The sequence below is a fragment of the Sinocyclocheilus grahami genome, unplaced genomic scaffold, assembly GCF_001515645.1.
Source record: "Sinocyclocheilus grahami isolate Dianchi unplaced genomic scaffold, SAMN03320097.WGS_v1.1 scaffold324.1, whole genome shotgun sequence".
Lineage (NCBI taxonomy): Eukaryota > Metazoa > Chordata > Actinopteri > Cypriniformes > Cyprinidae > Sinocyclocheilus > Sinocyclocheilus grahami.
The window spans coordinates 558,556-571,163 of NW_015505503.1; the positions used below are offsets into that span (position 1 = coordinate 558,556).

Here is a 12,608-nt window from a genome sequence, read left to right on the forward strand (position 1 = left end):
AAAAAAAAAAAAAAAAAAAAAAACAAGATTCAAATATTGTGATATTTTTGTCTATATCACCCAGTCCTGTGACATTGTGTATACTGTATATTTGCCTTGCAAAAACTAAACACGCACACAATAGTGATGCACCAAAATGAATTTTTACCAAAACACTAAAACCGATATTAATATCGATACTGATATTAATATAAAAAATATATCAAATTTATTTAATTTATTTAATAAATCAACACTCAAATAAAAACTGAGGGACACAAGTCAGTTTTTATGTTGACGTTTTAATAACAATTATTTTTCTACACTAATTTTGTTGTCAAAATATAAACATCTAAACTGTGGCTTTAAAAAAAAATTTAAAAACTAATTTTAAATAATGAAGTCAAAAGGTTAAGAAAAAATATTATAAATATGTAAAACGGTGCATATATTTAGCAAAATGTTCCTCTCTAGCGTTTCTAACAATTTTATGGTCATTGAATGGCTCCTGAGGTAAACGTTGTTTACAAGCCGTTTTATTATGAAACACTGATTAAGTGATTACTTGAGGCATGATACATTTCAGCAAGCTGTACTGTTCTTTCAACATACCTGATGTTCATTCATGTTTATTTGATGTTATAACTAGTAGTAAAGAGAAACAGAAAATCAGTTGCGACTAAAGCGATCTGTCACGCCACATTAAAGAGCGCTAACAGAGCTGAAATAGACACTGATACAGTAAAAACAGGCCACTGGAGAAATGCTAATTAAATGTCCCTGTTTCAGTCAATGAATTTGGCCCTCCAAAACTAATTCAGCTTGAAATTTTTGGGTGCTAAAATTTTAGTGCATCACTAGCAAACAAAGTTTACATATATATGTGCTGTTTACAAACAGGAGTATAAACAGAATACAGAATTATAAAAAGAGAAATGTCAAGTTTCCTACTTGTATATCATATGAATCTTTTCTAGACTCCCACTCTTAGAAAAAACGCCCCAGTAGTGATTATGAGTGTGTTTGTACTTTACCTTCACTATTTGATTATTATTGATGTAATGAAGTGTGTTGGCTCGGTTTCCACCAGCAACCACGGGGGGATATGCAAGGAAGTTAGCGCCATGAGCACGGCATTCAAAATCAAACTGAACGGAAGAGCAAAAAAGGGAAACAGAAGAGAGAAGAAAGAGAAACAGAAGAGAAAGGAAGAAAGAAGGCACAGATGTTAGTCAGCATGTGGGCTGGACACACTAAAATGTGACTCTCCAAGAGCCTGCTGACGTCACTTTGATTCTGTGGTTCATTTTCAGTTCTCAGACGGTCCATTACCTCTGCACTGGCTAACAGACAAACAATGACAACTTTATGTAGTAATTCTACCCCAAAATTTCAGAGCTACAAAAAACTTCTGAAAGGCTTAAAAATAACTGCCACTTTCTGCTACAAAAGAACATATGGTATATACAGGTGTTTCTTCCACTGTTGGCAATTTTAGGTCTGTGGACTTCTAGAAAATAAACTCTCTTAAAACAATTTTCACGCTACAACTTGGTTAATTTGTCCACTAACATTTTTATTAAAGTATGTTTTCCCACCACATCCCAAATGAAATATTGTGTTTAATGGTATTCTTCATTGGACAATAATTTTATTGAAATAAAATGGAAAAAAACAATATCCCCACCCGGGAAAAAAAAGAAAAAAAAAAAAAAAAAAAAAAAAAAAAAAAAAAAAACAAGATTCAAATATTGTGATATTTTTGTCTATATCACCCAGTCCTGTGACATTGTGTATACTGTATATTTGCCTTGCAAAAACTAAACACGCACACAATAGTGATGCACCAAAATGAATTTTTACCAAAACACTAAAACCGATATTAATATCGATACTGATATTAATATAAAAAATATATCAAATTTATTTAATTTATTTAATAAATCAACACTCAAATAAAAACTGAGGGACACAAGTCAGTTTTTATGTTGACGTTTTAATAACAATTATTTTTCTACACTAATTTTGTTGTCAAAATATAAACATCTAAACTGTGGCTTTAAAAAAAAATTTAAAAACTAATTTTAAATAATGAAGTCAAAAGGTTAAGAAAAAATATTATAAATATGTAAAACGGTGCATATATTTAGCAAAATGTTCCTCTCTAGCGTTTCTAACAATTTTATGGTCATTGAATGGCTCCTGAGGTAAACGTTGTTTACAAGCCGTTTTATTATGAAACACTGATTAAGTGATTACTTGAGGCATGATACATTTCAGCAAGCTGTACTGTTCTTTCAACATACCTGATGTTCATTCATGTTTATTTGATGTTATAACTAGTAGTAAAGAGAAACAGAAAATCAGTTGCGACTAAAGCGATCTGTCACGCCACATTAAAGAGCGCTAACAGAGCTGAAATAGACACTGATACAGTAAAAACAGGCCACTGGAGAAATGCTAATTAAATGTCCCTGTTTCAGTCAATGAATTTGGCCCTCCAAAACTAATTCAGCTTGAAATTTTTGGGTGCTAAAATTTTAGTGCATCACTAGCAAACAAAGTTTACATATATATGTGCTGTTTACAAACAGGAGTATAAACAGAATACAGAATTATAAAAAGAGAAATGTCAAGTTTCCTACTTGTATATCATATGAATCTTTTCTAGACTCCCACTCTTAGAAAAAACGCCCCAGTAGTGATTATGAGTGTGTTTGTACTTTACCTTCACTATTTGATTATTATTGATGTAATGAAGTGTGTTGGCTCGGTTTCCACCAGCAACCACGGGGGGATATGCAAGGAAGTTAGCGCCATGAGCACGGCATTCAAAATCAAACTGAACGGAAGAGCAAAAAAAGGGAAACAGAAGAGAGAAGAAAGAGAAACAGAAGAGAAAGGAAGAAAGAAGGCACAGATGTTAGTCAGCATGTGGGCTGGACACACTAAAATGTGACTCTCCAAGAGCCTGCTGACGTCACTTTGATTCTGTGGTTCATTTTCAGTTCTCAGACGGTCCATTACCTCTGCACTGGCTAACAGACAAACAATGACAACTTTATGTAGTAATTCTACCCCAAAATTTCAGAGCTACAAAAAACTTCTGAAAGGCTTAAAAATAACTGCCACTTTCTGCTACAAAAGAACATATGGTATATACAGGTGTTTCTTCCACTGTTGGCAATTTTAGGTCTGTGGACTTCTAGAAAATAAACTCTCTTAAAACAATTTTCACGCTACAACTTGGTTAATTTGTCCACTAACATTTTTATTAAAGTATGTTTTCCCACCACATCCCAAATGAAATATTGTGTTTAATGGTATTCTTCATTGGACAATAATTTTATTGAAATAAAATGGCAGACACCTTTTGTCTTGCTCACAAAACCAGCATCTTATGCATCATAAATACACACAATTAAATTATGATTTCACTTTTTTTTTAACAAAGTCACAGCCAGTTAGCTGGTAGCATTTTTAGAATTTTCATATATACATTCGTGTTTTGATGTTTGGGTTTGGGGTCAGTAAGATTTTTTTTAAAGAAATTAATATTTTCATTCAGCAAGGGTCCATTAAATTGATCAAAAGTGTAATTAAAGACATTTATAATGCTACAAAATATTTCTGTTTCAAATAAATGCTGTTCTTTTTAATTGTCTAATTATCAGAGAATCCTGAAAAACATTTATAATGGTTTCCTCAAAAGATATTAAGCAGCACAGTTGATCACAACATTGATAATCATAAGAAATGTTTCTTGAGCAGCAAATCGGCATATTAGACTGATTTCTGAAGGATCATGTGACACTGAAGTAATGATGCTGAAAATTCAGCTTTGCATCGCAGGAATAAATTATACATTTTAAAATATATTAAAATACTGTATCAAATAAATGCAGCCTTCTTGAGCATAAGAGACCTCTTTCAAAAAGGGGTGGGCGATATGACCGAAATCGTATTTCACGGTACGAGAAATTTTATTTCACGATAATGATATGTACCTCGATATAGCTATTTTTATTTTATTTTTGTTATTAAAATTAACAAAAAGAAGCAAATTACAATCACAACAGAACAAATAAATATGAAATAAACTTTTAATTTATTCAGCTACAGTAGGTTTATTTAACATGTAGTAAGAAATATTACAGAAATTTAATAAAGTGTATAAATAAAACACTGCATAGTCTTCACTGTATAATGACAGACAGCAGCAGGTAAATAAGGCTGCTGTCCCTTTAAGACCAACTGCACGGATCCAATATACTGAAACGCATCCGGTTTTCACCCAACTGTTTTACATTTATTTAACACATAACTGACTGTGTTTACTTGAATACTCCACACAACGGGCATTATGACATAACTGTGTGTGTATTTGACCATTCGAGCACAATAAAAGACGAAAGAGATCTGTTTTCGTGATCGCATGCTGTCGAGAGAGGGGCTTTCTCAGTGCGTGTGTCAGCCAGCATGAGCACCGCATTGACTTCTTTTTCACTGCGTATTGCTCTTAATAACTCTACCACTCTTAATATTCATGCATGTATCCTTAACACTCAAACACTCAAAAACGCTTAAGCAGTACTATGTTACACAGACATATTTGCAAACCGCGGAACACACGATATAGCAAAATCTCTAAATCTCTACGCTTTATTTTGCGGTAATGACATATACCGTCATACCGCCCAGCCCTACTTTCAAAAATATTGGAGAAAAAAAGGCAGCAAAACTAAATGATTTCAAACGTCATCGTATGTCTGTTAATATTCTAGATGTGTGCTCTTAATCAGTGGTTCTCACCTGGGGTGGGCAGCGCTAGGAGGGCTCAGTGATCCTCCAGGCGGATGCAAAATAACTTAAAATTAAAGTACATTAAACTCACTAATTTTATGATTAATATGTTAAATAAATTTTTTTTTTAATTTACAAAATAACAGCACCACCTCTCTTGTACGTATTCTGTGAAACACCCGACCGTTGCATGAGCATATGATACACAAACTACAGCTCTCGGCTGGATAAATAAGCCAGTGACTTCGCTTCCTTAACCTAGCGAAGTCACCCAAGATGACCCAAACCTTCCTTTAGCTAGTAAAGTTTTGATGGATGACGATTATAGTAACATACAGGAGTCGTACATTAGGCGCACATGTGTCTGTTATTATTATTGATGCGCAAATGAACCACGTATTTGGGCTCTCGGCGAACTGATTACTATAACATTATATTTCTGCATAAACACAGTTCAGTTCAGTATATTCACGTAGTTGTCAATTTATGTGTTTTATAATGGATGCTCGCCGAAGAAACATGTTTTGGAGAAGTTTGTGAGAATCAGTGGTGTTTATGTACATACGGGTATCATACGCTGATGTTGAGCAGCCTTCAGAATCAGATCACTGAGTTTCCACACAATCAGAGTGTTTTCATTTGTATTTTGATGCGTTTAGCGATTCTGAATGGATCCATATAGTAGTTTATATGCAGTCCTTTGGCATCTCCCTGTGGTCTTAATTGGTATGGCAGGTTGATATATATATATGGGAAGTCGTGGCCTAATGGTTAGAGAGTCGGACTCATAACCCAAAGGCTGTGGGTTCGAGTCTCGTACCGGCAGGGATTGTAGGTGGGGGGAGTGAATGTACAGCGCTCTCTCTCACCTTCAATACCATGACTGAGGTGCCCTTGAGCAAGGCACCGAACCCCCAACTCCCCGGGCGCCGCAGCATAAATGGCAGCCCACTGCTCCGGGTGTGTGTTCACGGTTTGTGTGTGTTCACTGCTGTGTGTGTGCACTTTGGATGGGTAAATGCAGAGCACTAATTCCAAGTATGGGTCACCATACTTGGCCACATGTCACTTTCACTTTCTATATATATATATCAAATATACAATAGGGTACAGGTTGCAAAACACTAAATCTTTTGTTTAAATGGACTGTTTATGTGTGTTTTAGGGATGTTCATTTCGGTTATTTTTCCTAACCGTCAACCGACGCTTGTTAACCGATTGTTAACCGTTAACTGACAAGATTATTTTAAATTAGAATTGAATTAAATTAGAAAGGATAAGTGTCTGTGACCCATTAAAAATACTAACATTTGTTTCCCGGGGATTCATTTTACAAGCACAAGGAACAGAACAATTCTTCTATTTTTAATTCTTGTTCTTTTCTAAATAGGCCCTAGTGTCTTTGCATGATTTTAGTCCCTCTGCTCACCTTTGCATAGAGAACTGCCTCATCAGTGTCTCCTCTTGACATGGCCATCGTCTTCTTAAATGCCTGAAGATAAACACATGGCTCAATATAATGCATGTTTGACCTACATCAAGTCCCTCATAACTGAAATGATCCATTCACTCAGACTTTACATGAACATCTTTCTTTCCTTAACCTAGCGAAGTCACCCAAGATGACCCAAACCTTCCTTTAAAGTAATTTGCCACAACATATGGTACTGTTATTATTATTATTATTATTATATGAGATTCATTACCTGGGCAGTGATCCGTCCTGCCTCCTTCATCAGAGCAACCTCTGCTGGGCTCTTAATGGCTCTGAGGGAATGAGTGAGGGGTCGGAGAGACTTCGTCAGCCTTCCTCCTTCCAATAGGGGGCACACATGAGTCTGGTGTAACCGTGGATGGCAAGGCTGAGAGCTGTCGTACCATATAGTTCCTCCTAAGAGAATAAAAAGTTAAGATACTGATGCAAATGTAAACCTTGAATGCATGTAAATGTATGTTCGTTTTTTTACCTTTCAAGCTTTTTAGCACTACACCCAGCTCCTCTGTGCTGTGAACCCGTTCTAGACCCGTTAAAGCAGCTGCCCCATCTTTCCCCGAGCGAGGGCCGTCCCAGAGCTCTCGTGCCGGGTCTCGCCGTGGGACAAATAACACGACCTGGTCCGGCTTACCCGATCCGTACATCACCAGTGCACTGTCCGGGTATTTCACGGTACGAGAAATTTTATTTCACGATAATGATATGTACCTCGATATAGCTATTTTTATTTTATTTTTGTTATTAAAATTAACAAAAAGAAGCAAATTACAATCACAACAGAACAAATAAATATGAAATAAACTTTTAATTTATTCAGCTACAGTAGGTTTATTTAACATGTAGTAAGAAATATTACAGAAATTTAATAAAGTGTATAAATAAAACACTGCATAGTCTTCACTGTATAATGACAGACAGCAGCAGGTAAATAAGGCTGCTGTCCCTTTAAGACCAACTGCACGGATCCAATATACTGAAACGCATCCGGTTTTCACCCAACTGTTTTACATTTATTTAACACATAACTGACTGTGTTTACTTGAATACTCCACACAACGGGCATTATGACATAACTGTGTGTGTATTTGACCATTCGAGCACAATAAAAGACGAAAGAGATCTGTTTTCGTGATCGCATGCTGTCGAGAGAGGGGCTTTCTCAGTGCGTGTGTCAGCCAGCATGAGCACCGCATTGACTTCTTTTTCACTGCGTATTGCTCTTAATAACTCTACCACTCTTAATATTCATGCATGTATCCTTAACACTCAAAAGGTGTGTAACGCTTAAGCAGTACTATGTTACACAGACATATTTGCAAACCGCGGAACACACGATATAGCAAAATCTCTAACAATAGACGCTTTATTTTGCGGTAATGACATATACCGTCATACCGCCCAGCCCTACTTTCAAAAATATTGGAGAAAAAAAGGCAGCAAAACTAAATGATTTCAAACGTCATCGTATGTCTGTTAATATTCTAGATGTGTGCTCTTAATCAGTGGTTCTCACCTGGGGTGGGCAGCGCTAGGAGGGCTCAGTGATCCTCCAGGCGGATGCAAAATAACTTAAAATTAAAGTACATTAAACTCACTAATTTTATGATTAATATGTTAAATAAATTTTTTTTTTAATTTACAAAATAACAGCACCACCTCTCTTGTACGTATTCTGTGAAACACCCGACCGTTGCATGAGCATATGATACACAAACTACAGCTCTCGGCTGGATAAATAAGCCAGTGACTTCGCTTCCTTAACCTAGCGAAGTCACCCAAGATGACCCAAACCTTCCTTTAGCTAGTAAAGTTTTGATGGATGACGATTATAGTAACATACAGGAGTCGTACATTAGGCGCACATGTGTCTGTTATTATTATTGATGCGCAAATGAACCACGTATTTGGGCTCTCGGCGAACTGATTACTATAACATTATATTTCTGCATAAACACAGTTCAGTTCAGTATATTCACGTAGTTGTCAATTTATGTGTTTTATAATGGATGCTCGCCGAAGAAACATGTTTTGGAGAAGTTTGTGAGAATCAGTGGTGTTTATGTACATACGGGTATCATACGCTGATGTTGAGCAGCCTTCAGAATCAGATCACTGAGTTTCCACACAATCAGAGTGTTTTCATTTGTATTTTGATGCGTTTAGCGATTCTGAATGGATCCATATAGTAGTTTATATGCAGTCCTTTGGCATCTCCCTGTGGTCTTAATTGGTATGGCAGGTTGATATATATATATGGGAAGTCGTGGCCTAATGGTTAGAGAGTCGGACTCATAACCCAAAGGCTGTGGGTTCGAGTCTCGTACCGGCAGGGATTGTAGGGGGGGGGGGGGAATGTACAGCGCTCTCTCTCACCTTCAATACCATGACTGAGGTGCCCTTGAGCAAGGCACCGAACCCCCAACTCCCCGGGCGCCGCAGCATAAATGGCAGCCCACTGCTCCGGGTGTGTGTTCACGGTTTGTGTGTGTTCACTGCTGTGTGTGTGCACTTTGGATGGGTAAATGCAGAGCACTAATTCCAAGTATGGGTCACCATACTTGGCCACATGTCACTTTCACTTTCTATATATATATATCAAATATACAATAGGGTACAGGTTGCAAAACACTAAATCTTTTGTTTAAATGGACTGTTTATGTGTGTTTTAGGGATGTTCATTTCGGTTATTTTTCCTAACCGTCAACCGACGCTTGTTAACCGATTGTTAACCGTTAACTGACAAGATTATTTTAAATTAGAATTGAATTAAATTAGAAAGGATAAGTGTCTGTGACCCATTAAAAATACTAACATTTGTTTCCCGGGGATTCATTTTACAAGCACAAGGAACAGAACAATTCTTCTATTTTTAATTCTTGTTCTTTTCTAAATAGGCCCTAGTGTCTTTGCATGATTTTAGTCCCTCTGCTCACCTTTGCATAGAGAACTGCCTCATCAGTGTCTCCTCTTGACATGGCCATCGTCTTCTTAAATGCCTGAAGATAAACACATGGCTCAATATAATGCATGTTTGACCTACATCAAGTCCCTCATAACTGAAATGATCCATTCACTCAGACTTTACATGAACATCTTTCTTTCCTTAACCTAGCGAAGTCACCCAAGATGACCCAAACCTTCCTTTAAAGTAATTTGCCACAACATATGGTACTGTTATTATTATTATTATTATTATATGAGATTCATTACCTGGGCAGTGATCCGTCCTGCCTCCTTCATCAGAGCAACCTCTGCTGGGCTCTTAATGGCTCTGAGGGAATGAGTGAGGGGTCGGAGAGACTTCGTCAGCCTTCCTCCTTCCAATAGGGGGCACACATGAGTCTGGTGTAACCGTGGATGGCAAGGCTGAGAGCTGTCGTACCATATAGTTCCTCCTAAGAGAATAAAAAGTTAAGATACTGATGCAAATGTAAACCTTGAATGCATGTAAATGTATGTTCGTTTTTTTACCTTTCAAGCTTTTTAGCACTACACCCAGCTCCTCTGTGCTGTGAACCCGTTCTAGACCCGTTAAAGCAGCTGCCCCATCTTTCCCCGAGCGAGGGCCGTCCCAGAGCTCTCGTGCCGGGTCTCGCCGTGGGACAAATAACACGACCTGGTCCGGCTTACCCGATCCGTACATCACCAGTGCACTGTCCGGCTCCATAATTCCTGTCAGGTACAGGAAGTCCTGGTTCTGGTGGAACGGGTAAGGGATGTCATTGGTCATGTAGCGAATGGGATGCGATAGGACGATGACAATGTGGGAGGAGTTTGAAGAGGCTCCAGAACCTGTTAGTCGCTCTGCCTGCATCTCGATCAGAGACGCCAAGCGCTGCCGGCGAAACTCAAACTCTGTCTGGGTGAGACCTGGCGTCACCTCACCTATGAGACGAAGACATTTGCAAGATTATTAAACAACCCTGCAGTTCAAAAGTTTGGGATCAGTCTTTTTTTATATATATATATATATATAATTTATTACTTTTACTTAGCAAGAATTCATTAAATTGCTCAAAAGTTACAGCAAAGACATTTATAATGTTTCAAAAGATTTCTATTTTGATAAATGCTGGTCTTTTGAACTTTCTATTAATCAAATTATTCTTTAGAAAAAATGTATATTTTCCATAAACATTAAGAAGCACAACTGCTTTCAACATTGATAAGAAGAAATGTTTCTTGAGTATCAAATCAGCATATTAGAATGATTTCTGAGGGATCATTCATGTGACACTGAAGACTGGACTAATGATGCTGAAAATTCAGATTTGCATCAGGAATATATTAATTACATATATAAAATATATTAAAACAGATTTGTAAAGGCTTTATTATCTACAACAGTATTATCTAAAACAAGGGCTAAATAGCTATTTTACTCTATAAACCAATAGTCTGCATGGCCTAAGTGACATCAGACAAAAATGAAAGTTGTTTCAGAGGTGAAGCAAGCCGTTACATTTTAGTTAAAAATTACAAACACATTTTTTGTCTTTGTAAAAATGTGTACAACCAACTGTTCACCAAGATTATACATCGTGAAAGTCATAAAGGTCAGTTTTGATTTTATGTTGACTTCAAATGAAAAGAATTGAAAAGGAGCCCAATCTTGTTCTCTCTCACCACATCCGATGAGGTGAGGGTGTGTGTATGGGCTTGGCTGACCCAGGTATCTCTGAGGAACTGTCTTGGTTTTCCATCCTCCTGTTTTCACAGACACACTCCTGCATGGACACCATACAGACCCTGTAAAACAAAACAAAGCGACAGTAAACTGTATTTGCAAAGCATTTCACTTGCGTGATTTGATGTACACTACCGTTCAAAAATTTGCGGCCATTTATTTGATCAAAAATACAGTAAAAACAGTAATCTCATAAAACATAAATTGTGGAATAACTGTTTTCTATTTTAATATATTTTATGTAATTATGTTATGTAAAAGGTAGTTAATGTTATTTAATGTTAACTGGTACATGTTAATGTTAACAACCTATATTATATTATAAGGGATCAATTTTGATTTTACATAAACTTAGAAACATGGACTGTAACAGCTAATGCAAGATCTTTTGTTGGGGTGCAAATAGCTTTAAAATACACAGGCATTAGAGGATCAGACATAATAAGTGGTATCATGCACATGATGAGGTCAGGGTGGTGACTGGTGATTTCCAATGCAGATGTATTCATCGGTGCCTAATCATAAACATCATATTAATTCTGGTTTTGGATATGGGAAAAGAAACAGCTTGTGCACAATCCTAGTACAATGCTTTTCTTCACACACATCAGCAGCAGCGAGGTTCCTGCCATGTCCCCAACACTCAGCTATGAGTTAAATTAATACTTAGCAGATCCACAAACAAGTGTAACTATAACGCATTACCTGGACTCCAGCGAGAGCGAGAGCGAGTAGCGCGCAGGACGGCGGACATCAGTATACCGCTGCTGGAGTGCAACATTGTCGCAAGCATGCGAGATTTCTGATCAGCTGTACTGATCCACCAACTCTCAGCATGAGGTAGAAACGAGTGCAATTACAAATACATAAACCGAAATGATTTGGGATGGTTAACCTAAAGGTAACATACTAAAAGAGCATTGCACGTGTAAGCTTTTACTCTTAACCGTACAACTGTGAGCGAGATCGCGTGGAAGGTGACAGTGTCACGCCCATGTAAGACCCTCTGAGCTCCTATTGGTGGCCTGAGAGCGGCTCCAGCGCTCTGATTGGACAGCTCTGTTATGACAGTTACAATCTGCGACTCTGAATCATAGAAGACCCCTTTTTTTGTGTAAATGAATGAATCCAACAAGTATTAACAGTATGAGAAAGAGCGGACATACGGGCATTATCACAAGAGCTTATACGAGCATCGCCAAATTCTAAGTTAACAAAATATAACACTTTGTGATCATAAAAAAGGAGGACCCTTTTTGTGGCGTTCCAATCTTGCGTATGCTGTATTAAAAAACAAACGTAACTTTTTACCATTTTTTATTTTTGTATTTTTTTTATTGCTGTTTTGATATAAAACAAAACCTTTTGCTCCTACATATAGATTTATGTATATTTGATGTATATACAATTTGCCTAAAAGAGGTAACAATTGAACAAAATAATAATAATTGCACTGGGACATAATTATGAAAACCAGAACAGTGCATCTTCGATTTGTGTCTTTTCTTGAATAAACTAGCACATTTCCAAACAAAGATAATTGCACGCTCACAAAATATTTAAAAATCATATACAGAAGTACATATAAAGACGTTCGACTTGCCATTAGCGAATGTATTTATTTACGGAGAATTGAATCAAGTT

At 37.0% G+C, this 12,608-nt stretch overlaps 1 protein-coding gene across 2 annotated transcripts in view; it reads right to left on the reverse strand.

Moving 5' to 3' along the window:
- Window positions 1-11,934, reverse strand: part of LOC107602334 (probable Xaa-Pro aminopeptidase 3) — an 18,563-nt gene extending 6,629 nt beyond the window's left edge. For both annotated transcript variants that reach the window (XR_001611025.1, XM_016294809.1), the window contains exons 1-6: window positions 11,670-11,934; window positions 10,904-11,026; window positions 9,749-10,162; window positions 9,488-9,672; window positions 9,211-9,273; window positions 2,708-2,821 (exon numbers count right to left, since the gene is read on the reverse strand). Coding sequence is in view for 1 of the 2 variants with exons in the window: in XM_016294809.1 (XP_016150295.1) it covers window positions 2,708-2,821; window positions 9,211-9,273; window positions 9,488-9,672; window positions 9,749-10,162; window positions 10,904-11,026; window positions 11,670-11,757 (987 nt within the window). In the remaining variant the exon portion in view is untranslated. The remainder of the gene's footprint in view (window positions 1-2,707; window positions 2,822-9,210; window positions 9,274-9,487; window positions 9,673-9,748; window positions 10,163-10,903; window positions 11,027-11,669) is intronic.
- Window positions 11,935-12,608: the final 674 nt, after the last annotated feature.